The sequence below is a fragment of the Coregonus clupeaformis genome, chromosome 36 (genome assembly GCF_020615455.1).
Source record: "Coregonus clupeaformis isolate EN_2021a chromosome 36, ASM2061545v1, whole genome shotgun sequence".
In the NCBI taxonomy this organism is placed as follows: Eukaryota; Metazoa; Chordata; class Actinopteri; order Salmoniformes; family Salmonidae; genus Coregonus; species Coregonus clupeaformis.
In genome coordinates, this window is record NC_059227.1 from 2992546 (window position 1) to 3019592 (window position 27047).

General features: G+C 44.7%; 1 protein-coding gene across 8 annotated transcripts in view; it reads left to right on the forward strand.

Annotated features, from left to right (window-relative positions):
- The window catches only part of LOC121552280 (SAM and SH3 domain-containing protein 1-like), a 323777-nt gene that overhangs the window by 231118 nt on the left and 65612 nt on the right, over positions 1 to 27047 (forward strand). For all 8 annotated transcript variants that reach the window (XM_045211224.1, XM_045211225.1, XM_045211230.1 and 5 more), the window contains one exon: positions 5549 to 5677. In XM_045211224.1, the coding sequence (XP_045067159.1) occupies positions 5549 to 5677 (129 nt within the window). The remainder of the gene's footprint in view (positions 1 to 5548; positions 5678 to 27047) is intronic.

Below are 27047 nucleotides of genomic sequence, written 5' to 3' on the forward strand. Positions count from 1 at the left end.
GCAGGGTGGTGCACTCTTGTATACACGAGTGGAAGCCATTGTAAAAGCAGAAACATTTAGTTTGATCTACTGTATTATGGCTCCATATACTGCATTCAACTCCATAAAACCGTAATTGTTGTCATTCCTTCCATTTTCTTTGAATTCAATACACACACATTCCACACACATTAACATCATTTTAGGACACTCAGATTTCCAACTGGTGGGTTAGTCAGCTAGCCTAACAGACACAGACCCCAGTTTGGTTGTTGGTCAAATAAAGCCGAGAGAGAAATGCCTTCTCCATAGGCTCTGTGTTAGATAAAGGCTGTCTCCTCAACCTCCAGATGTTTCACCCCCTCCAATCCCCCATCATCCCCAGTCAATACCCCACAAATCACTGCTTGTCCACTGGCCCCATACCCCCCCCCAGTACCCTCCTCACACTGCCATGTGAACTATTGTTCCCTCACTCCCACACACACACATAAACTTACATTGTTATAAACTTATCGTTATATTTATTGTTATCTCATCAATTCAGGCAATTTGTTGCGATATGGATATTTGTCCATATCACCCAGCTCTAGGCTGCATGAGCTCATGGCAGGAGAGGAATCACAGGTATGCTAACACACACACTGGCCTCCCTCAGATGAACACTGCAGTAAGGAAAGACCTAGCACACTGTAACAACACTTTAACAACAACACAATAAAGCACATTGTAACAGAGCGAGCCATAGGCTTCACCTATTGGTGTGGAGCTTGGAGAGTTGAAGTATTACAGACATACAGTGCTGACAGTTGAGATGGAACCCATGCCCAGACACTATTCTAGGCATTTAACACAGACAGCCATGCTATACTCAAACGTCTATACACAAACTGGAGTTGTGACTGAGATGTTTCTATACAGACACGGACAGCTTGTTTAATAGACCCAGAATGGTCATGAACTTTTACTGATGATCTGGGTCAGTTGTAATCAGGCGTTCTACATGAACAGACGCAGTGGCTGCAACTGTATTGTCTGGGTCTGCCTGTCTCTGTCTCCCTCGTGGACATGGTAGGCTTAACTCTGGATCGATTGTGGCATGTTTATGGTGATTAGGCAGTACTGTAGCTAGTCTCTAATACGAGTGTGAGGAATGAGGAATGTGAGGGAAAGCATGTGCCTGCCCTGGGCCCGGTGAGGGAGGGATGGCTCCATAGGGGATATCAGCCATCTCTAACCATATGTCATAGCCTGGACGTAAGTGGATGTTCTAAGGAATATATTCTAGTCAGGGAGGCAGAGTGAGTCGAGAAAAATAGAGCAGAACAATCTGCATCTGCGGTGCATTTAAATACACTGTTGTTAATGTGTAATGCATTACTGATGGATGATGGTTAAAATCACTTCAGGTTTGTGTTTTTCCACAGTTTGCTAGGACTAGTTTGTTTTTAATCCAATGTTGTTTTCAATAGCCCTCTCAGAAGAAGCCCCTCTCTGCCTCCCATCGGGGTGTGTGTGCGCCTGCCCGGTGTGTGTGTGGCACACTGCCTCCACAGTGCCCCATTCATACCAGGCTGGGAATGGAGATACTTGGTCCTGTTCAGACAACCATAGAGAGACAGACAGAGAGACTGTTCACTCCTCACAGAGTGACTCCATACAAGCTGACCACTCACCAAACCAGGCACTGACTAGATCAACATGGATGAATATTGAATGATTGGCCATCACTGCTATGGCTGATATTTATATCCTGTCAACAGAGGATAGAGCCCTCATAATTAAGTATGGCCTAAAAAGCATATCTACATTTTTTTCAAACTAATGGCCGATCCGCAATATACAGTGCCTTCAGAAAGTATTCATACCCCTTGACATATTCCACATTTTGTTGTGTTACAGCCTGAATACATAATGTATTTTCACACCATACCCCACAATGACAAAGTGAAAACATGTTTTTAGAAATGTTTGCAAATTTGTTGAAAATTAAATACAGAAACATCTAATTTACATAAGTAAATATAAAAAAAAAACATATATATATAAAACAATTTCTAGAGTGTTGAAAGAGCACAGTGGTCTCTATTATTGAGAAATTAAAAAAATATGGAGCTACCCAGACTCTGCCTAGAGCTGGCCATCTGACCAAACTGAGCAACCGGGCAAGAAGGACCTTGGTCAGGCTGGTGACCAAGAACCCAATGACCACTCTGACAGAACTACATAGTTTCTTGGCTGAGATGGGAGAATGTACCAGAAGGACAACAGTCTCTATAGCACTTCACCAATCTGGGCTCTTTGGCCTTAATGCAAAGCGCTATATCTGGAGAAAACCAGGCACAGCTCATCACCCATCTAACACCTTTCCTACTGTGAAGCATGGTGGTGGCAGCATCATGCTATGGGGATGCTTTTCAGTGGCAGGGACTGGGAGACTGGTAAGGATAGAGGGAGCAATGAATGGAGCCAAATACAGGAAAATCATTGATGAGAACCTGCTTCAGAGTGCAAAGGACCTTAGACTGGGGCGAAGATTTACGTTCCAACAGGACAATGACCCCAAGCCAAAGCAATGCTGGAATGGCTTCAGAACAAGAATGTGAAAGTCCTTGAGGGGCCCAGTGAAAGCCTAGACTTGAATTTCATTGCAAATCTGTGGAAATACTTGAAGATTGATGTTCACCGCTAGGCTTGGGCAGTATCCAGATTGTCATACCTTCATACCGACCTTGTGCAATACCGGGATATTCGGTAATACCCCACTGAGCTTTTGTAATCCGAAGGTTAGCAATGCTAACAAGTATTGTAAAATCCCATATAGAATGCTAACTAAATGCTAATGAACGTTCTGCGAACATTTTATACAGTCTCTGACTTAAACTATTTTCAGGACAATCATCCCAGCTCATAAAGTTATAAAAGTAACTAAACAAAACACATATTAGACAGCAAGGCTCTTGATCCAGGAGGGGATTATCTGCTTTTACCGGCAAGTGAAGCTTGATTTTGGAAGAAGCTAACCAATTAGCTAGATAGCTAACAAGCTACTAAATTAGCAAACCAAATGCACAACTGGAGAGCATTTAGCACATTTTAGACAGTTACAGTTGAAGTCGGAAGTTTACATACACCTTAGCCAAATACATTTAAACTCAGTTTTTCACAATTCCTGACATTTAATCCTAGTAAAAATGCCCTGTCTTAGGTCAGTTAAGATCACCACTTTATTTTAAGAATGTGAAATGTCAGAATAATAGTAGAGAGAATGATTTATTTCAGCTTTTATTTCTTTCATCACATTCCCAGTGGGTCAGAAGTTTACATACACTCAATTAGTATTTAGTAGCATTGCCTTTAAATTGTTTAACTTGGGTCAAATGTTTCGGGTAGCCTTCCACAAGCTTCCCACAATAAGTTTGTGTGGATTTTGGTCCATTCCTCCTGACAGAGCTGGTGTAACTGAGTCAGGTTTCTAGGCCTCCTTGCTCGCACATGCTTTTTCAGTTCTGCCCACAAATGTTCTATAGGATTGAGGTCAGGGCTTTGTGATGGCCACTCCAATACCTTGACTTTGTTGTCCTTAAGCCATTTTGCCACAACTTTGGAAGTATGCTTGGGGTCATTGTCCATTTGGAAGACCCATTTGCGACCAAGCTTTAACTTCCTGACTGATGACTTGAGATGTTGCATTTTGTAAAGTGCACCAGTCCCTCCTGCAGCAAAGCAACCCCACAGCATGATGCTGCCACCCCCGTGCTTCACGGTTGGGATGGTGTTCTTCGGCTTGCAAGCCTCCCCGTTTTTTCTCCAAACATAATGATGGTCATTATGGCCAAACAGTTCTATTTTTGTTTCATCAGACCAGAGGACATTTCTCCAAAAAGTACGATCTTTGTCCCCATGTGCAGTTGCAAACCGTAGTCTGGCTTTTTATGACGGTTTTGGAGCAGTGGCTTCTTCCTTGCTGAGCGGCCTTTCAGGTTATGTCGATATAGGACTCGTTTTACTGTGGATATAGATACTTTTGTACCTGTTTCCTCCAGCATCTTCACAAGGTCTTTTGCTGTTGTTCTGGGATTGATTTGCACTTTTCGCACCAAAGTACATTAATCTCTAGGCAGATAGCGTCTCCTTCCTGAGCGGTTTGACGGCTGCGTGGTCCCATGGTGTTTATACTTGCGTACTATTGTTTGTAGAGATGAACGTGGTACCTTCAGGCATTTGGAAATTGCTCCCAACGATGAACCAGACTTGTGGAGGTCTACAATTTTCTCTCTGAGGTCTTGACTGATTTCTTTTGATTTTCCCATGATGTCAAGCAAAGAGGCACTGAGTTTGAAGGTAGGCCTTGAAATACATCCACAGGTACACCTCTAATTGACTCAAATGATGTCAATTAGCCTATCAGAAGCTTCTAAAGCCATGACATCATTTTCTGGAATTTTCCAAGCTGTTTAAAGGCACAGTCAACTTAGTGTATGTAAACTTCTGACCCACTGGAATTGTGATACAGTGAATTATAAGTGAAATAATCTGTCTGTAAACAATTGTTGGAAAGATTACTTGTGTCATGCACAACAATTAATGTGTGGAGTGGTTGAAAAACAAGTTTTAATGACTCCAACCTAAGTGTATGTAAACTTCCGACTTCAACTGTAACTTAATAATTATTTAATTGTGAATTCCGCACAGCAACTAGATCACCTGGTGTGTGCTGCACAACAGTGGGTGACTCACAAGACTCCGGTAAAGGTGCTGGAACCTCTAACCTTATCTCTAACAGACTTCCCCCTCCCTCAGTAGCACCACTGTGTTAGCTAATAATCTTACCCTAGAGTGGCAGCGAGAGGAAGAAGTGATGTGTGAGTAATTCGATTTGTTTGCCCTTGCACACCTCCCGCCACACTGCACCGCCATGCCCGGCCGTGCTAGCCGAATGCCTGCCTGCCAGTTGGCGCGTCTCACATTCTCCTAATTACAAGTGTATGTGACAGGGGTTTTATTAAGCTGTGCTTCACCCAGAGTGAGAGACAGATGGGGAGCTGAGGTTGTTAGTCAGTTAGTTTATTTGATCAATCTCCCTTTTCCCTCGCCTGGAGAACTGTACTGTGGAGGTGGAAGCAGTGGAGGGAGTGTGGCGCTAACTGAAGGGATTGGCTCAGCTTGAATCTTAAACAGTAGTGAAACCAATGTTATTAATCCAAACTAAGGCTTTGGTGCCATTTTGGGTCCTCAGATTGAGTAATAAGTGTGAATCAGCAAATGTCTTGCCAACCTACCATTTCTTTCTTCCATTCTACCTAGTTCGAACATATGGCTTCTTCTATTCTCTCCCTCTGAATCATATGTTTTCTTACTCTGTCTGTCCTTCTGAATGACTAACCGGTTACTCTCTCTCTTTCCTGTAGCTCAGTTGGTAGAGCATGGCACTTGCAACGCCAGGGTTGTGGGTTCGATTCACACGGGGGGCCAGAAAAATGTATGCACTCACTAACTGTAAGTCGCTCTGGATAAGAGCGTCTGCTAAATGACTGAAATGTAAAATGTAAATGTGTGTGTTGTGTAGGATGGTTCTCTGGGGAACATTGATGACCTGGCCCAGGAGTACTCAGAGTACTGCAACACCTCCTTCAGTGACGTCAGCGACCGCATGGAGGAGCTACGCAAGAGACGTGTGTCCCAGGATCTCGACATGGTACGTCCCCACAAACGCACTCATCACATCACATACTGAGTCCCCACGAACACCAATCATACTGTTGCATGTCCAAACACAAACTCAAGGCCATGAACCCTACTGAAACACAATAGAACTGAGTTCTACCACTGCAGTAGAGTATAACTGAGTCCCATCAAACAGGAAACCCACCAGCTTACATCAATACAATATCAGCTAAAGACCTGCAGCAACCTGTTTCCTTATGACTCTACAATATGCTGCTTACATAGTCTACAACTGTGAAGTGAGAGCCAAAATGCTGAGGAAAATTTTCATTTTCTCAGATCTCCTTTTATAATTCATAATATCCTCAAACACCCCATTCTTGGATCAGTTTGGTATCTTTACAGTGTGATTGTCCAGTGTGCTGCCAACAGCCTGGGAGCCAGTCAGGGAGGGGAGGAGGGGGAGTTTAGTTTGGAGAGTGAGCTAGTGAGTGTGTTGTGTGCCTGAAAGCGCTTGGTTGTGTTCTGAAGGTTCACATTCACAGGGATGTAGGGTAGTGGGGCATGGTACTCCTGCGTTGCTTAGTTACTGACGGAGGTATTGAAGATTGCAGTTGGTCCTGGCAGCGAACACCGCTCTGCCTCTGTGCTGCTCGGAGCACCCCTGGGGGTCTATACTCCACACACACACAACACACAGAGAGAGAGAGTGAGGGGGGTTAGTCTTCATATGCTAGCTTTATAAATGTGCTATTATGACACTATTCAAAGTGATTTGTATCTGTTTAGAACTCTTGAAAACAGATGGCATCAATTCAGTTCTAAAGTCTCATTTCCAGAACCCATAGCAGGAAACTGGGTACATCTAGCCTAAACCTCAGTTTATTCTACTCATCCTGAACCTAAAAGGAGTGAGCGTACTTAAACAAATCAAATACAATTTAATTTTTCAAGTGCTTCGTAAACAAGAGGTGTAGACTAAGAGTGAAATGCTTACTTACGGGCCCTTGCCAACAATGCAGAGAGATGTCTAGAAATGCACACGTTTTGTGCTCTTGTAGGAAGCAATCACTCCCCCGTTGCTGACTACAAATGATCTATAACTGGGTTAATAACTCATTAACTAGCGAAGGATGTGAACAAATGTACAAATGTGCACACCTCGCTACATGTAGCTCTCGCTTTTGATCGCTTTTAGATGCATTTTGCCACCTGGGTGTCAGAAGGGGGGAAGGAGAAAAGTAGTTGAGTATCATCTGCATAGCAATGATAGGAGAGACCATGTGAGGATATGACGGAGCCGAGTGATTTGGTGTATAGAGAGAAGAGGAGAGGGCCTAGAACTGAGCCCTGCGGGACACCATTAGTGATAGTACGTGGTGCAGACACAGGTCCTCTCCACATCACCTGGTAGGAGCGGCCTGCCAGGTAGGATGCAATCCAAGAGACACCCAGCCCTGAGAGGGTGGAAAGGAGGATCTGATGGTTCACAGTGTCGAAGGCAGCAGATAAATCTAGGAGGATGAGAACAGAGAAGAGAAGTCAGCTTTGGCAGTGTGGAGAGCGTCCGTAACACAGAGAAGAGCAGTCTCGGTTGAGTGACCCGTCTTGACGCCTGATTGGTTAGGGTCAAGAAGATCATTCTGAGACACATAACGAGAAAGTTGATCAGAGACAGCATATCAAGTGTTTTGGATAGAAAGAAGTGATACAGGTCTGACGTCAGATGAGTCGAGTGTTGGTTTCTTGAGGAGGGGAGGGGACAAGGGCCATTTTGAAGTCAGAGGGGACGCAGCTAGTGGTCAGGGATGAGTTGATAACGGAAGTGAGGAATGGGAGAAGGTCTCCAGAGATGGTCTGGAGAAGAGAGGAGGAGATAGGTTCGAGCAGGCAGGTTGTCGGGCGGCGAAACCTCACTAGTCGCAAGTTCTCGGATGAATCCCGGAACATATTCCAGTCTGTGCTAGCCAAACAGTCCTGTAGCTTAGCATCCGCTTCATCGGACCACTTCCATATTGAACGCGTCACTGGTACTTCCTGTTTGAGTTTTTGTTTGTAATTAGGAATAAGGAGGATAGTGTTATGGTCAGATTTTCTAAATGGAGGGTGAGGGAGAGCTTTGTATGCGTTACTGTGTGTGGAGTAAAGGTGATCTAGAGTTTTTTCTCCTCTAGTTTATTCTAACTCAGGCGAGCAGAACCTCAATACTTCCTTAATATTAGAGATCTCACACCAGTTCACGGGACGGACCAAGGCGCAGCGTGATATGCAAACATGTTTATTTACACGAATAAACACACGACAAAACAATAAACTAACGACACGTGAAGTCCTAAGGTAACACAACAAACCTTATACAGAACAAGATCCCACAACCCACTAGTGCCAATAGGCTGCCTAAGTATGGTCCCCAATCAGAGACAACAAGCGACAGCTGCCTCTGATTGGGAACCACACCGGCCAACATAGATCTAGACATACTAGACTTATAACATAGACCTACACCACATAGAAAATACACACCCTGACTCAACAAATAAGAGTCCCCAGAGTCAGGGCGTGACAGTATCCCCCCCGCCACCCCACCCCAAAGGTGCGGACTCCGACCGCACAACCTTTACTTAACAGGGTAGGGGCCGGGTGGGCATTCCGCCTCGGAGGCGGATCCGGCTCCGGGCGTGATAACCACCTATTCTCCGCCTCCCTGTTGCGCCCCTGGTCTGGTCTGGACCTCGACGCGCTGCTTCCCCTTCCTCCCACTATACTCCAAGCCCTGTCTGGACCCTGGTGTGGGAGACCCCGAACAGGACTGTGCCGGTGCACTGGCGACACAGTACGTAGCTCCGCTTAACACGGAGCTTGCCCAGTCATACGCCTTCTCGCGTGAGTACGGGGAGTTGGCTCTGCTCTAACCCTAGGCTCCGCCAACCACCCCGTGTGCCCCCCCAAAAAAAATTATTGGGGCTGCCTCTCGGGCTTCCTCCTTGACCGGCCTCCTCCGTGTTGCCGTTGCTCCTCTCCTGCCTGGGCATCTACCTTAGCCCATGGTCCTTTCCCCGCAAATATCTCTTCCCATGACCACAACTTGCCCACCTGTGACATGGCCCTTCGCTCCACCTGGGCACGCTGCTTGGTCCTCGTTTGGTGGGATCTTCTGTCACTTCCATTCATAGACGGGACGGACCAAGGCGCAGCGTGATATGCAAACATGTTTATTTACACGAATAAACACACGACAAAACAATAAACTAACGACACGTGAAGTCCTAAGGTAACGCAACAAACCTTATACAGAACAAGATCCCACAACCCACTAGTGCCAATGCCAATAGGCTGCCTAAGTATGGTCCCCAATCAGAGACAACGAGCGACAGCTGCCTCTGATTGGGAACCACACCAGCCAACATAGATCTAGACATACTAGACTTATAACATAGACCTACACCACATAGAAAATACACACCCTGACTCAACAAATAAGAGTCCCCAGAGTCAGGATGTGACACACACACCCTTACCCGACACTGCCGTACAGTCTAGATGTATATTATCCATGTCCTTGGTCAGCAACGACTCAGAGAAACATAGGATATTACAGTACTTCAGGTCCCGTTGATAGGATAGTCTCCAACGGAACTCGTCCAGTGTGTTCTCCAGTGATTGTACGTTCGCCAATAGAACAGAGGGTAGAAGCAGATTATTAATTAGCCAACATAGTTTTATCAGGGTGCCCGCACGTCGGCCTCTCTTACGCCGTCTTTTCCGAGTCTCAGGGATTAGGGCCTGGTCCGGGGTGAGCCGTATGTCCATACCGCCGACTCGTTAAAATAGAAATCCTCATCAAAATCGAGGTTAGTGATCGCTTTCCAGAAGCTCTTTTTGGTCATAGGAAACGATGGCGGAAACATTGTGTACAGAAAAAGTTAAGATCAGTGCAAAAAAATGTAATAGCAGAATTGGTCAGGAGCCTGTAAAACGGCAGCTATCCATTGCAGCACCATTCATCTCTCAAAGGGAGCGCTAGGATGGGGCCCCGGGGGTGGTGGGGGGCCTGGAGTTGGAGGGAGGAGTAGAGAGCATCTCTCAAAGGGAGAGCTAGAGGAGGAGAAAAAAGAGAAGGATGTGAGAGCCTGCAGCTGTCTGTCCCCCCTGCACAACTTGGCAAGAAAGAGGAAAGGAAAGAGAGGGGGAGGAACAGAGGAGATATGGACTCAGAAGGCTGTTTATTCACACACTCAGCTGTAGATAGGACTATATCATTATAGCTACATTATAGCTATACACATTAAGAAACAAACAAATCCAGCACTCACAAATATAGTATGTTTATTTTGTTTTATTCCGTAACCGAAGTTACAAGGACACTTTTTGGGTTGAGCACAACAACAGATCATTCAATTCAGTGGGAAGAGAGTGACCTTACTATCTTACGTTATACTTACACACTTACTCCTATGGCTCCTACGCATTGACACATTTTTCACCATTCATCTCCTCAGCTCTATCATAAAGTACTATCCAGTTGTAAAGACAAGAAAGGTGGAGGTTGATATAGAGATTAATTAGAAGAAGATAGACCAATAGGATCTCCCCCAGGCTCTCTGCAGCCATGTGGTTTTGGTTAATTTGAGAGGTGGGTCTCAGTAAAGGGTGGTATGGTTGAGTTATGGAGTGCTCAGCTGTGCTGATTGATGTGGGCCAAAGATCATGTCTGCTCTGCTCTCAGAGCTCTCCAGTTAAGCACTCTCACGTCCATCATTAAGGAGTAAGTGTCTGTTGTTTGAGAGATTCTCTCCTCAGTCTTCTCTATGTGTTGATGTGTTTAACTATACTTGTGGGGACCAGAAGTCCCCACAAGAATAGTAAACACATTTATTTTTGACCAAATGGGGACATTTTGTTAGTCCCCACAAGGTCAAATGCTATTTCTAGGGGGTTTAGGGTTAAGGTTAGAATTAGTGTTCGGGCTAGAATTGGGTTTAGGGTTAGGAGCTAGGGTTAGTTTAAGGGTTAGGGTTAGGATTAGGGTTAGGGGTTAGAGAAAATAGGATTTTGGATGGGACTGAATTGTGTGTCCCCACAAGGTTAGTTATACAAGACTGTGTGTGTGTGCATGTGTGTGTGTATGTGTGTCAGGGTTTCCGCTAGTCGGTAATAGCCGGCTTTTGGCAAAAAATAAAAAAATAAAACCGATTAATAAAATTGCCGCTGGCCAATTGTCCGGGAAAATAAGAAAAAATCCCATTGTGAAATAATGCTTTTTAGCCTATTCATTGATGGAAATAACAGTCGATGTAAATACATTTGACTGGTCATGCTTATTGGTCTATAGGTTAATTTGCATAATTTAGTAATTTGCATAATTGAGCGTGTGTACAGTATAATTGTTATGTATCTTATTTATCACACGCGTACAGTATACCGATAAAGAGCCTTTGAGCGGAAAATCTGTCAGACAGCATGAGAGCTGCTGCTACAGCATCTCAAACAGCAAATGCATAAGCAACAGAAAGCAGGCTTCATCAGCACGTCACACAACACTTTGCAATGAACTGGAGGCAGTATGCATTTTGAAAACATATACTAAATTGTTTGAAACCTGAACGTTTTAATACATACAGTGCATTCGGAAAGTATTCAGACCCCTTGACTTTTTCCAAATGTTGTTACGTTACAGCCTAATTCTAAAATTGATTTTTTTTTAAATTATCCCTCATCAATCAACACACAATGCCCCATATGACAAAGTGAAAACAGGTTTTTAGAATTTTTGCACAAGCATCCTGTTTCCATTGATCATCCTTGAGATGTTTCTACAACTTGATTGGAGTCCACCTGTGGTAAATTCAATTGATTGGAAATGATTTGGAAAGGCACACCTGTCTATAAAGGTCCCACAGTTGACAGCGTATGTCAGAGCGGAAACCAAGCCATGAGGTCGAAGGAATTGTCCGTAGAGCTCCGAGACCGGATTGTGTCGAGGCACAGATCTAGGGATGGGTACTAAAAAATTTCTGCAGCTTTGAAGGTCCCCAAGAACACAGTAGCTTCCATCATTCTTAAATGGAAGAAGTTTTGAACCACCAATACTCTTCCTAGAGCTGGCCACCCAGCCAAACTGAGCAATCGGGGGAGAAGGGCCTTGGTCAGGGAGGTGACCAAGAACCCGATGGTCACTCTGACAGAGTTCCAGAGTTCCTCTGTGGAGATGGAAGAACCTTCCAGAAGGACAACCATCTCTGCAGGACTCCACCAATCAGGCCTTTATGGTAGAGTGGCCAGACGGAAGCCACACCTCAGTAAAAGGCACATGACAGCCTGCTTGGAGTTTGCCAAAAGGCACCTAAAGACTCTCAGACCATGAGAAACAAGATTCGCTGGTCTGATGAAACCAAGATTGAACTCTTTGGCCTGAATGCCAAGCGTCACATATGGAGGAAACCTGGCACCATCCCTACGGTGAAGCATGCTGGTGGCAGCATCATGCTGTTGGGATGTTTTTCAGCGGCAAGGACTGGGACACTAGTCTAGATCAAGGAAAATAAGATATTTTGATGAAAGCCTGCTCCAGAGCGCGCAGGACCACAGACTGCGGTGAAGGTTCACCTTCCAACAGGACAACGACCCTAAGCACACAGCTTCGGGACAAGTCTCCTAATGTCCTTGAGGGGCCCAGCCAGAACCCGGACTTGAACCCGATCTAACATCTCTGGAGAGACCTGAAAATGGCTGTGCAGCGACGCTCCCCATTCAACCTAACAGAGCTTGAGAGGATATGCAGAGAAGAATGGGAGAAACTCCCCAAATACAGGTGTGCCAAGCTTGTAGCATCATACCCAAGAAGACTTGAGGCTCTAATTGCTGCCAAAGGTGCTTCAACAAAGTACTGAGGAAAGGGTCTGAATCCTTATGTAAATGTGATATAAAAATATATATATATATAAATGTACAAAAATGTCTAAAAACCTATTTTTACTTTGTCATTATGGGGTATTGTGTGTAGATTGATGAGGGAAAAAACAATTTTATCCGTTTTAGAATAAGGCTGTAACTTAACAAATTGTGGAAAAAGTCAAGGGGACTGAATACTTTCCTAATGCACTATATTATGAGGCATGTCTTACCTTGCTTCAAAGTAGCATAGCCAAAATCAGACCATATCCATGGAGGCAATTAATTTATATCAACTTTATTTAATTGTCTAGCAGCCAAAGGCATTATCCTAGTCATATTAGCAATCCATGATAGTTGTTGCATCTCCCCACTTTCAACATTTCTAACATATATGTTTTAATGTCTGTCACATGAAACCTTTTGACAATGGTGTTTTCCCGTTAATTGCATTATGGAACGAACATTTGCGCATAGTCTACTGCCTTGTGCGCATTACTGCGCTTATAATGTGAATAAATCATATTTAATAAACATTTTACTGTTCTGATCTGTTGCATCAGACTCATTGCTTTTTAAAGTTTATTTGTAATTTTTTTATGTAGCCTACTGGTTGTATGAATTTGGGATCTATCGTCCCCCAACTGTCCCAGAGTCTGTTTGGAATAGCTATTTCTTTCTCGACTAGCTTACCAATAGAATAGGTAAACTTTTCTACTATGGGGGATAGTAGATTGACATAGGCTAGTGATGTTGCTGTTCGTTACTGGTCTTTTTGGCTGGAAAAAGTAAACGTGGACAGTTATTCCAACATCTTCAAACCGCACAAATCGTTGCATCCTCGACTTGCATGTTCTGTTTTTTCCATAATCTCAATGTTATTTCTGTCATTCTGAGCACCGTGGATGGACACTCTAATAAGGCCACGCACCCAATGCATATGGGTCCGGTAAATTTCTCTAACGTCCGTTAAACTTTCCTAGCGAAAACCCTGGTGCATGTGTGTGTGTGTGTGTTTTTTGTGTCTGCATGTGTGTGTTTACAAGTGTGTGTGAAGATGAGTAAACTGGGTCACCTCTCTACACGTATTTGGAAGGTTGGGAAGGTTCCATCCTGGGATGGGACAGGACGGGGCCCTGGGGGGCCTGCAGCTGTCTGTCCCCCTGCACAACTTGGCAAGAAAGAGGAAAGGAAAGAGAGGGTGAGGAACAGAGAGAACATAAGAGATATGATGTCAGAACTAGGCTTGGGCGGTGTACCGTATATACCGTATACCGATTTATTTTTGGAAAAAAGCCACGGGATGGTTTTTCAATACCGTCAGTACCATCAAAACTATTTGAAAAAAGTTGTTCAATTAATTTGAATATTTGTAGCGACTTTTTAAGTTAATACCTGCAGTCAACTTGTGCAATACGTTAGGAGATAAAGCAGATTGCGTTCTTCATTTCTTCATTATGAAGCTTACATAGTTCCCCAGAATAGTTGAGCCAGTCACATGTTTGTTTGTAAATAACACAACGGGCTAAAGATGGAGCTGGTGAGTCCATATCTATCGGCGAGTCTCTGTTGTGCAGCGCACATGAGGTGAGGAGTTACACTTGTATGCAATTCTCTACTAAATGTTTGCCATCAGATATCTTATAATGGCTTTCTGCCAGAAGTAAAATAGCTCTGGATGACTTATCTGTATAGTTGCCATTTTTTCTCTGTGCTTCCTACTAGCGTTGTTTTTCTCCTCTGTTATTTTCCTCTCTGCTCCGTGTACGCTTGCTGCTCTTTCTCCAGAAAAGCATGAATCACAACTTTGTTCATTTGCACAATTTATCTCGTTTACTTTCGCTTGTAAATGTCCAAACTCATCAAAAATGACATTTGGTAGCTCCTAGCTATGCTTGTATAACTTTATGAGCTAGATTTGCCTGTCTTTGTTATTAGTTTGTTAGTTTTCGCTCGTTAGCATTTAGCTAACAGTGTCTATATGATTTCGATATTAGTTTGTGCTAATTATGTTAGCATTCTGGTAATAGAGGCCATATGGGCTTTTCTTGCGTTTTTACAGCCCCTTGTGTGCTATGCAGGTAATACCGTAAAGCCCGTGATGAGAGAAGGACAGACCGTATGACGATATGGAAATCTGGATGCAAGGTCTCCCGAGTTGCGCAGTGGTCTAAGGCACTACATCGCAGTGCTTGAGGTGTCACCAAAGACCCAGGTTTGATCCCAGGCTGTGTCGCAGCCGGCCACAACCGGGAGACCCATGAGGCGGCACACAATTGGCCCAGCGGGTTAGGGGACGGTTTGACTGGCCAGGATGTCCTTGTCCCATTGCGCTCTAGTGACTCCTTGTGGCGGGCCGGGCGCATGCACACTGACTTCGGTCGCCAGTTGTACGGTGTTTCCTCCGACACATTGGTGCAGCTGGCTCTGGGTTAAGCGAGCAGTGTGTCAAGAAGCAGTGCGGGTAGGCATTGTCGTGGTTCGGAGGACGAGAGTTGCAGTGATGTAACTACCAATTAGGGAGAAAAAGGATCTGGATACTGCCCAAGTCTAGTCAGAAGGCTGTTTATTCACACACTCAGCAGAACCCAGCTGTAGAAAGGACTATAGCTATATTTATTACATTTATATTAGAACATTTCATGGCGTTAAAAAAGGTACAACAGAACTGGTTGAAGGTAGATTTTCCCCAGATTTCCCCCAGTATTGAAACAGAAGCACATAGCAAACATTCTACAGTCAGTATTGAGTGTTTTCAGGGCAGCGTTCTTGCCAGCTACCGTTGCTCCACTCTCCCCTTGGCTGGTGTTATGTGTCTAGACTGGACCTTCACAAACGGTCTCAATGTCCTTGGCATAATAGCTGTGAAAAACTGGAACGAGGGAGGGAGAAGGGGCAGAGAGATGGAGATGGGGTAGAGAGAGAGAAGGGGCAACAACAAAAAAAGAAATAAAGAGAGAGGGAGAATGGTAGAGATAAAGAGGAAGACAGGGCAGAGGAAGAGAGAGAGAAAGAGAGAGGAGAGAGAGAAGGACTATTGTGCCATATGAAGTGTGTCCAGCCAGTGGCTGCCAGCCAGCCTCATCTAGGATCTCCCCGAGGAGCAATAGGAGTGAGTTAGATAAGGTCATTATATTAAAAGGGCAGATATGAACAGTAAATGGGCTGGCATTTAGACGTCTACCCTGGGACATGGCCTTTCAGGGAGGGGTTGTCTGTCACAGCTGAAGGGGACGAGCATGGTGGTTCTCAGAGGACTTCCACCCTGCTGCTTCTCTCCTTCCAAACCTTCTCATCTCCTCCATTCTCATTCTCGTCTCTTTTGTCCTTGCCTTTTCACTCACTGCGATCTCTCCTTTTTCCTTCTTGCTTCATCTCTTCTCATGTTACCGCCTCTCCCTTCTTCACCCTCCTGCTGCAACACACAAAGACCCCTCCCTGTCCGGTCTGGACTAGCCTCTGGCCACTGTAGCTGTAACCTTCCCTGAACCTCACAGTCTGGCTAGAAGAAGAGTTAAGGTCAAGCAAACATGACAGTGGACATTGGAAGACTGTTCCTCGGTAGTGAAAAAGGCCGTAGGGCAATGTTCTTCAATTCTGGTCCTGGAAACCCACAAGGTGTGCATGCTTTTGTTACAGCCCAGTACCAACACACCTGACCAGATTCGACTAATCAATGTATTTAATGTGCTGTGGGTCTTCAGGACCAGGATTAAGGACCACTTCCCTGGGAGTTTTTGGACCACTGCAGGCTGTAGTGGTCTACAGACTACTGACTGAGACCACAGAGCTGAAGTTGCCCCTGGAAAAACCCTTTGGAATCCCCTTACGGCTGTGGTTAAGTATTTGTCGTCGGAGCATAACCATAGCAGCTTCATGTTTCTCTTTTTGTTCCCTTCAACTCACTTTCTAGTAGCCTCATAACGAGTCACCATGTCCCAATATCACATACTTGATTAAGATCCACTTTGCTTAATTCTCCCTCACTTCTCCTCCGGACGTCTTGCAACACAACAAACTTTTCGGGGGGGAAATCGTTGCACAAACCAAACAAAACCCCTGGATAACTTTATTTGTGAAACACTTACCCCAACCCCAGGGGCTTTTCCCGTGCCCTGATGACAGCACAGTGTTTTCTCGGTTGTGTTTTAGAAGTGGAGCTCTTGAACGCAGCCCCATAGCTGTTGACGGAGGCTCTCTCTCTCTGTGATGACTATCACTGTACCCTCTTCCTGTCTGACCGTTGTTTGGCTAGTCCCCCATCTTCATGTTAGTTTTATGAGCAGCCAGAAAACAAAAGGGTTAAGCAAACATCCCTTTAGGAGAATGAGGGCTATGCATTAACTCCATCACACATAGTCGCCTAGCTGCCTTATAGACCCACTGACTGTGCTGCTTTCTCTTCATGCTTGATTCAACTTGATTGGTTTGGCCGAGAACAGTTAAGCCCCACTGGGGCGTCTAATAGGTGCCATTATAACAAGAGTGAGCATTAAACAGTGGGATCTTCTTGTTGTAAACAAATCATTATGTAGAAAAGCCACTTTTGTCGAAGGCTTTGACACCTATTTCTGTCCCAGCCTTACTCTTGTCTCCCTATAGCCCAGTCTAAGTACATCAACTCTAGCCCTGTAATCAGTGTTGGATGTGTGTGTGTCTATGGTATCATCTTAGATCCACAGTGCTGAATGGTGTTTTATGCTGTCTGTCATTTTGTCTCTGAATTATCCACAGAAAGACACTGGATTTCCTGTGTGTGTGTGTTTGTGTGTGTGTGTGTGTGTGTGTGTGTGTGTGTGTGTGTGTGTGTGTGTGTCTGTGTCTTTTCACAATGTCTGCAATTAAGTGTGTGTGTGTGTGTGTGTGTGTGTTTACATGTGTGTGTGTGTCAATGACCACACAACTATATGTTTATCAGTGATGTCTTCAGGATCAGCTGGTTAAGCAGGCCTTTCTCTCCCCAGTCTTATTCACTAACGGTCTCTCTCGGCTGGGGCTGGGCTGGTGCCAGGCTCCCCGGCTGGCCCTGGTGCTCCCACGCCTTCCTCCAGGAAATGCCACCTCTCTGACCTGGGCCTCCTGGTCCTCCTGGTCTAACTACCCACATAGTAGGCCTCAATGTTCTTCCAAAGCAGGCTGTGGGGGCTCTTACATATGGTCTGACATGTACTGTGCTTTTCTTGTGTCTCATTTTCACCACTTCCCTTCCCGTTATACGTTTGGGTCTAAGGTAGCACAGCAGATTTAGTTTTAGTTTCTGTGCCCTTTGAAAATTAGTATTTTTTTTTTTTTTTGCGCTGTCTTTTAAGGCTGCTGGCCCTGGTTTAGAAGTGTGTGTGTTCCAGGTTTAGTCTTGTCAGATAATCACGCTTCTGTCTGCAGGGTAGACATCGTGATCCTCATTAGCTTCAGTACCCTGTGCTCTTTCTTTCTTTCTCTCTCTTTCTTTCTCTCTCTCCCTCTCTCTCTCCCTCCCTCTCCGTCCCCCTCTCTCTCTCTCTCTCTCCCTCCCACTCTCTCCCTCTCTCTCTCCCTCCCACTCTATCCCTCTCTCTCACCCCTCTCTCTCCCTCTCCCTCCCTCCCTCTCTCTCTCTCACCCCTCTCTCCCTCTCCCTCTCTCACCCCTCTCTCTCCCTCTCCCTCCCTCTCTCTCCATCTCTCTCTCTCTCACCCCTCTCTCCCTCTCCCTCTCCCTCTCTCACCCCTCTCTCTCTCTCTCTCTCTCTCTCTCTCTCTCTCTCTCTCTCTCTCTCTCTCTCTCCTCTCTCTCCCTCCCTCTCTCTCTCTCTCTCTCTCTCTCTCTCTCTCTCTCTCTCTCTCTCTCTCTCTCTCCCTCTTTCGCTCTCACTCTCTCTGTCTCTCTCTCTCTCTCTCTCTCTCTCTCTCTCTCTCTCTGTCTGTCTGTCTCTCTGTCTCTCTCTCGCTCTCCCTCTCTCTCTCTCTCTCTCTCCTTCCCTCTTTCTCTTTTATTCAATACAGTCACGTATAAACAATCAGGTACACACACACACACACACACACACACACACACACACAAACACACAAGCTATCAGGCTGCTACACACACGCAGTGTCACACACGTCTGAAGAGGAGAGACATACACACGCTCCTATGTGTAGATCAGAGAAAGTGGGGCAGTGTCTCAGCCGATGCTGACAGTTTTCAGAGGTTCAAATAAAGGTGAATTCTCCCCCTCCTGGAGTGTGTGTAAGTGAGATCTAAACTTCAGAGTCCACAATTCACCTTGTTTAATTGTATACTTGATCCTATTGCTTCACAATAAAACATATTTGAAACACACATTTCAGAGTCCAACACAAACACATAGACACAGTTCTATTTGTTTGATATCCTTTCTCTGAAACATTGAGTGTCAACTTCACTGGCTCTGACTCCCTGCTGAACTCTCAAATGTCAGTACTCCACTACTACTCATATTTTATATGTACAAGGCAGGAAAACAGTTGTTGACTTATGTGCCTTTTCCAGGAGTTTGCTTTGCATTTCTGGAGCATCCGGAATTCACGTCATGGCTCATTGTTGAAAGTGAGAGGGGATATGAGTTTGTTTGTTTGTTTTTGATTGAATCCCCCTCCCTCCTTCTATCTCTCTCCCTGTATGTGCCTGCATCTTGGAGAAGGAGGAGGAGTACGAACAGAGGGTCGCTTTGTGCTCCTGTCTCTGTGGGGATCTATCTGTTTTTTTGGAGCAGAGCTGGAAGCGGAGTCTGTGTGCACATGTTTGTGTGTGTTTATTTGTGTGTGTGTGTGCATGTGTGTGTGTGCGTGCCAGGCTGGCGCTGAGATGGCGCTGAGCTATACGTCTGTGTAGTCAGCGGGCACAGTGCCCATACACCAATGCTGCAGAGATGGGCATATCACCTGACACCCATCACAGTGGAGTGGGCATCAAAGACAATCAGATGAAAATACAGTCTGTGAATACAGACTGCCAAGGTTCTGCTTGCTAAAGGGATAAATGTCAGTCCAGCCTCACAGATATGTTCCTCTCTATTCAAACCAGCGCAGGCACTGTATGTATAGGACTGTGTAGTACCACAGGAACAAAAAGCCTACAGGTCCCTCTAAGTCAGTGTAACTGGAGTTTTATGTCCTTGGCTTGGCGCTCCCTGCTCCCTGACTTATGGGAATCCCCTTATTCCCTTGGATGGACATTCTGTTCACTCTGTTTACCAGCTCTTACCAACTCCTTGATTTACAGAGGGAGAAACTTCCGGACGACTGCCACAACTTCCCTGAGTGCAATACCAGACAGAGACAGCACTCTGCATGCAGGCAGGCAGGCTAGGGGACAGACAGAAACTGTGATAGGAGAAAGCCAGGCTGGCTGGCCCCTCGTGAAATAACCATAGTGATATACCGTAAGTGTAGGGTCCGAAGGCTAAGCTATTTACTTTCATAGCACTTCAACTGTACTCACACTGCCCTCAGGCTAGGAAGGTTTGTAGCTGGTTTATATCACCTCTGAATAACTTTCTTTAAAGCACTCTCACTTTACACAGAGTATACAAAACATTAGAAACACCTTCCTAATATTGTGCCGCACCCTTTTTGCCCTCAGAACAGCCTCAATTAATCTGGGTATGGACTCTACAAGGTGTCAAAAGCATTCCACAGGGATGCTGGCCCATGTTGACTCCAATGCTTCCCACAGTTGTGTCAAGTTGGCTAGATGTCGTTTGGGTGGTGGACCATTCTTGATACACATGGGAAACTGTTGAGCGTGAAAAACCCAGCAGTGTTGCAGTTCTTGACACACTCAAACCGGTGCGCCTGGCACCTACTACCATACCCTGTTCAAAGGCACTTAAATAATTTGTCTTGCCCATTCACCCTCTGAATGGCACACATACACAATCCATGTCTCAAGGCTTTAAAAATCCTTCTTTAACCTGGTTCCTCCCCTTCATCTACACTGATTGAAGTGGATTTAACAGGTGACATCAATAAGGGATCATAGCTTTCACCTGGATTCACCAGGTCAGTCTAATGTTTAGTATACTCAATGTATATGTATTTAGGAAATAAGGAAAATGACTGACAGGGACAGAAAGACAGACAGTTTTCTCAGTTACATTTCCTCCTATTTTAATCTCCATATGTTTTCAGCAGAGGAAGAGGAGATTGAGAAACAGACAGACACTGTCAGTCCTCCTGATGTAATTTCCTCCTCCCTGATGACTTCTGGGAAATTATGTAGTCCAGGTACTGATCTAGGAACAGTTTCCCTCATCCCCTGTCCAAGGCTGCTCATCTGGGTGTGGTGTTATGACTGATCAGGAAGCTTACGCAGAATCCACCTTTATTTCTGGTATCCTCCTCCCTGGAGGAAGTGTGAGTCTTACTTCTCTCGTCTCGTTATCTAGCGATCTCTCATTGGTGGAAATGACGAATCCGCCCTAAGCTTAACCTCTCTGATTGGCTGCCACTGTACATTTCACGTTTCACTTCCTGAGTAGCATTGTGGATTTCCCACACATGCCACAGCACAATACCGCTGCACCATTGAGAGATTCCTGACCAGTTGCATCACGGCCTGGTACGGGAATTGAGGTCTGATACCAACAGGCTCAGAGACAGTTTCTATGTTGTTGTTGTTGTTTTTTTGTTTTGTTTTTTTGTCATTTAGCAGACGCTCTTATCCAGAGCGACTTACAGGAGCAATTAGGGTTAAGTGCCTTGCTCAAGGGCACATCGACAGATTTTTCACCTAGTCGGCTCGGGGATTAGAACCAGCGACCTTTCGGTTACTGGCACTACGCTCTTAACCACTAAGCTACCTGCCGCCCCTACAAGTCATCAGACTGCTGAACTCTTGAACTGGACCGACCACCTGCTCTGATTCTCCTCACCTTAGATCACATCACTGCTGCTACCAGACTCTTATTATACTGCTCAATGTATACACTTGCCCCCCACCCCCTTCCCCAATACAAATATTGTACTATAAATTGTGCCTTCCTGTATTCTACTTATGCTAAAATGATTATTTTGTTCTACTGCCATTGACTTTATGTTCATATTTTTTATTTTTTTATTTTGTTACTATTTTTTGTTGTTGCATTGTAGAGAAGGAACCTGCAAGTAAGCATTTCGTTGGACAATGTTTACCATGCACATCCCGTACATACGACTAATACAACTTGAAACTATTAGCATCCCAGCGGCTAATGCTTATGCTTTTACCCTCAGGGAAAGCCATCAGGGAATAGACTGATGAGAGTGGGAATTTGAGAAAAAAAAGACTTGGACGGGATTCGTTTTACTGAGGGAGGTTCGGTGTTTTGTGGACGAGCACAAAACATCACATCTGTCATTTTAGTCCTGTCCGAATCTGCCATGTCAGTAATTTTTACATGGCAGGAGAGTAACAATTCCAGCCAGAATAACCTACTGTTTTTTGGTGAACTCCAAGGTCCTCTGATAATACTAGTCCTGTGCGAATTGACATCCCTTTGTTTTGAGAGAAATGTCTGAGTTTGACAGGTGTTGCTTTCGGTTTGAGAAAGAAAACAATAACTGATTGGATAAATTAAACGAAGTACTGCGCATAAGATATATATGAATGGCCTACATGTATCAACTTTCACAGTGAATGCTTTTGTTTATATGTTTTGTGCGTATGAATTGTATATTGCCAAATGCATCAGTAAAATATATTGCGCCTATTTAATGCAACCCTTGCTGATAATAGATCGCAAAGCAGCATACAACTGACCTAAATGTTTGGAAATGACAAGTTAACTTTCTCATCCATAGCCTTAAAACGCATCTCAAGTGCAAGTACAATGTTTAGCTCACATCTGAAGCCTGGGGGGCATTTAGGATATAAAATATCCAAATGATTATGATCACGCTTCCTCAAATTATATATAATGGCGACACTATACCAAAGATGGTTTAGTATGGTTTAGAAACTTGGGAACCAAACTCGTTATCAGTGTAGCCCTGTTGTTGCCTTGACTTGTTGAAATACAGTATCTTCACTCCTAGAAAGAAACCTCCACGTTTCTGTCATAACTGTCAATTTATTTGGAGAAAAAAAAGTTAGAATTACAGGGGGTACTTTGGAAAAAATGAATCCCGTCTGAATCGTTCTCTGGAATAACGGACATTCTGGGGTAATAATTACATAACCAACATTCTCTAGTAATACTAGTCCCGTGCGAATAGCTGTAGCTATATTGGCGCCGGAGGAGATGGCTGCCGTTTTACGGGCTCCTAACCAATTGTGCTATTGTGTGTGTTTTTTCGCGTTATTTGTAACTTATTTTGTACATAATGTTTCTGCCACTGTCTCTTATGACCGAAAAGAGCTTCTGGATATCAGGACAGCGATTATTTTTTCTTTAACGAGTCGGACGCAAAGGATTTGGACTACAGGAAAAAGAAGAGGACCGAGCACGCCCCCATTCTCATCGACGGGGCTGTAGTGGAGCAGGTTGAGAGCTTCAAGTTATTTGGTGTCCACATCACCAACAAACTAACATGATCCAAGCACACCAAGACAGTCGTGAAGAGGGCACGACAAAACCTGTTCCCCCTAAGGAGACTGAAAAGATTTGGCATGGGTCCTCAGATCCTCAAAAGGTTATACAGCTGCACCATCGTGAGCATCCTGACTGGTTGCATCACTGCCTGGTATGGCAAAAGCTCGGCCTCCGACCACAAGGCACTACAGAGGGTAGTGCGTACGGCCCAGTACATCATTGGGGCGAAGCTTCCTGCCATCCTGGACCTCTATACCAGGCGGTGTCAGAGGAAGGCCCTAAAAATTGTCTCCAGCCACCCTAGTCATAGACTGTTCTCTCTGTTACTGCACGGCAAGCGGTACCGGAGCGCCAAGTCTAGGTCCAAGAGGCTTCTAAACAGCTTCTACCCCCAAGCCATAAGACTCCTGAACATCTAATCAAATGGCTACCCAGACTATTTGCATTGCCCCCCACCCCTCTTTTACGCTGCTGCTACTCTGTTTATTATCTATGCATAGTCACTTTAATAACTCTACCTACATGTACATATTACCTCAATTACCTCGACTAACCGGTGCCCCCGCTCATTGACTCTGTACCGGTACCCCCTGTATAAAGCCTCGTTACTGTTATTTTACTGCTGCTCTTTAATTATTAGTTAGTATTCCATTTGTCTTCTTTTTTTATTTTTACTTACCTATTTTTTACTTAACACTTATTTTTATTAAAACTGCATTGTTCGTTAAGGGTGCATATGACAAATACAATTTGATTTGATTTGAACAGGGGGAGAACCGAAATGATCAGGCAACCTCAGTCATTGAGGAAGTGTCATTGAGGAAGTGCTCCTGACCAAAGTAAAGTGATACAGAGAATCAGAATAGGAACCTGGTGGTCGAGCTCTCTCTCTCTCTCTCTCTCTCTCTCTCTCTCTCTCTCTCTCTCTCTCTCTCTCTCTCTCTCTCTCTCTCTCTCTCTCTCTCTCTCGTTCTCTCTCATTCTCTCTCTCTCTCTCTCTCTCTCTCTCTCGTTCTCTCTCTCTCTCTCTCTATCTCTCTCTCTCTCTCTCTCTCTCTCTCTCGGTGTATGAGGGTTTTTCTCAACACAATCTATAGCCCTATTCTCACGGGACTAGTATTACTATAAAACCTCGGTTATGTTATTATTACCCAAGCATGTCTGTTTTTCCAGTGGATGATTCGGACGGGAGTAGTTTTACCAAACTTCCTCTGTAATTCATTTTTTCCCACATTCAATTTTGACCGTTATGACAGAAGCATGAAGGCTCTTCTAGGTGTGAAGATATTTCAAATGTCTAGGGATAGCCTAATATTGGCCTATTGGCCCTCAGTTTGGAGAAAGTCTAAATAATAATGCATATCAATAAGAACCATGAACTAACTGTAACTTATGCAGACATTTCATTGAATGACATACTGTATTTTATCGTCAATATCGTCCACTTTCACTTTTAAAACTAGGAAAGTTGATATGTGGCAAAACAGATAATTAATCTGTAGGCTACTTGCATAATGTTGCGCTTTGTTTTAAGCATACATTTTTCCCCATGTTCTTACCCAAACTGGGTGCAGTACTCTCAAAACACAGGGATGACGATTTGCACAGGATAAGTACAGTGGGGAGAACAAGTATTTGATACACTGCTGATTTTGCAGGTTTTCCTACTTACAAAGCATGTAGAGGTCTGTAATTTTTATCAGAAGTATACTTCAACTGTGAGAGACTGAATCTAAAACAAAAATCCAGAAAATCACATTGTATGATTTTAAAGTAATTAATTTGCATTTTATTGCATGACATAAGTATTTGATCACCTACCAACCAGTAAGAATTCCGGCTCTCACAGACCTGTTAGTTTTTCTTTAAGAAGCCCTCCTGTTCTCCACTCATTACCTGTATTAACTGCACCAGTTTGAACTTGTTACCTGTATAAAAGACACCTGTCCATATACTCAATCAAACAGACTCCAACCTCTCCACAATGGCCAAGACCAGAGAGCTATGTAAGGACATCGGGGATAAAATTGTAGACCTGCACAAGGCTGGGATGGGCTACAGGACAATAGGCAAGCAGCTTGGTGAGAAGGCAACAACTGTTGGCGCAATTGTTAGAAAATGGAAGAAGTTCAAGATGACGGTCAATCACCCTCGGTCTGGGGCTCCATGCAAGATCTCACCTTGTGGGGCATCAATGATCATGAGGAAGGTGAGGGATCAGCCCAGAACTACACGGCAGGACCTGGTCAATGACCTGAAGAGAGCTGGGACCACAGTCTCAAAGACAACCATTAGTAACACACTACGCCGTCATGGATTTAAATCCTGCAGCGCACGCAATGTCCCCCTGCTCAAGCCAGCGCATGTCCAGGCCCGTCTGAAGTTTGCCAATGACCATCTGGATGATCCAGAGGAGGAATGGGAGAAGGTCATGTGGTCTGATGAGACAAAAATAGAGCTTTTTGGTCTAAACTCCACTCGCCGTGTTTGGAGGAAGATGAAGGATGAGTGCAACCCCAAGAACACCATCCCAACCGTGAAGCATGGAGGTGGAAACATCATTCTTTGGGGATACCTTTCTGCAAAGGGGACAGGACGATGGCACCGTTTTGAGGGGAGGATGGATGGGGCCATGTATCGCAAGATCTTGGCCAACAACCTCCTTCCCTCAGTAAGAGCATTGAAGATGGGTCGTGGCTGGGTCTTCCAGCATGACAACCACCCGAAACACACAGCCAGGGCAACTAAGGAGTGGCTCGAAAACCTGGGAGTTTGCCGAAAAACTGTAGGTTTATTTAAATTGTTTTACCCCCTTTTTCTCCACAAATCTGTGGTATCCAATTGGTAGTTACAGTCTTGTCCCATCGATGCAACACCGGAGAGGAGAAGGTTGAGAGTCGTGCGTCCTCCGAAACACAACCCAACCAAGCCGCACTACTTCTTGACACAGTGCCTGCTTAACCCAGAGGAAACACTGTACACCTGGCGACCGAGTCAGCGTGCACTGCGCCCGGGCCCGCCACAGGAGTCGTGCGCGATGGGACAAGAACATCCCTGCCGGCCAAACCCTAACCTGGACGACGCTGGGCCAATTGTGCGCCGCCCCACGGGTCTCCCGGTCACGGCCGGCTGCGACAGAGCCTGGACTCGAACCAGGATCTCTAGTGGCACACTTAGCACTGCAGTGCCTTAGACCAATGTGCCCCTCGGGAGGCCCCAAAACAGCTGGGATAATAACCTTCCTGCTAAGTAAAAATGACTGACATGGCAGATTCGGACAGGACTAAAATTCCAGATGTGGTGGTTTGTGCTCGCACACATAATTACATTACCTGAGCTCTCCCAGTAGAACATGTCCCGTCCGAATAGGGTTTATGTCATTTAATTGGATTTCAACACAGCATTATATTTACACACTATGCAGGACTAAGCACATGTGAACCAAGTGCTGTTCTAATGCCCTATAGCTTAACCTACATTTTAATACATTCAATACATTTTATTAAAAAAATATATATGTTTAATAATCAGCGCTCGACTTGGACTGAAATAGGTGCCAGTACTTTATTTTGGATGCCGGTACTGTATTTATGACTCATTTCAGGAAACTAGGCTTATGTCGCGCGTTACTACTTCACAGGAGAGCCATTTGAATGTAAACTTCTTTTTTTTAATCAAAATGCGTTTTTGGGCAGAAATGCATTCTGGAACATAGTTCACATGTCCCAGAAGGCATTTCTGCCCAAAAACGCATTTTGATTTAAAAAAACATATATATATTTTTTATAAAATGTATTGAATGTGCTTTAATAACAAACGTGTATGCCATCTGTAAATATGAATACAATTGTTAAATTACGAGCCTAGCTGGTTTAGCCACAGAAAAAGACAGCAACCTTCCTGCTAGCCATGATTGGCTGAGATAATGAGTGGGCTGGAAATGCCTCAATGCTGTAATCGCTGCCAAAGGTGCTTCAACAAAGTACTGAGTAAAGGG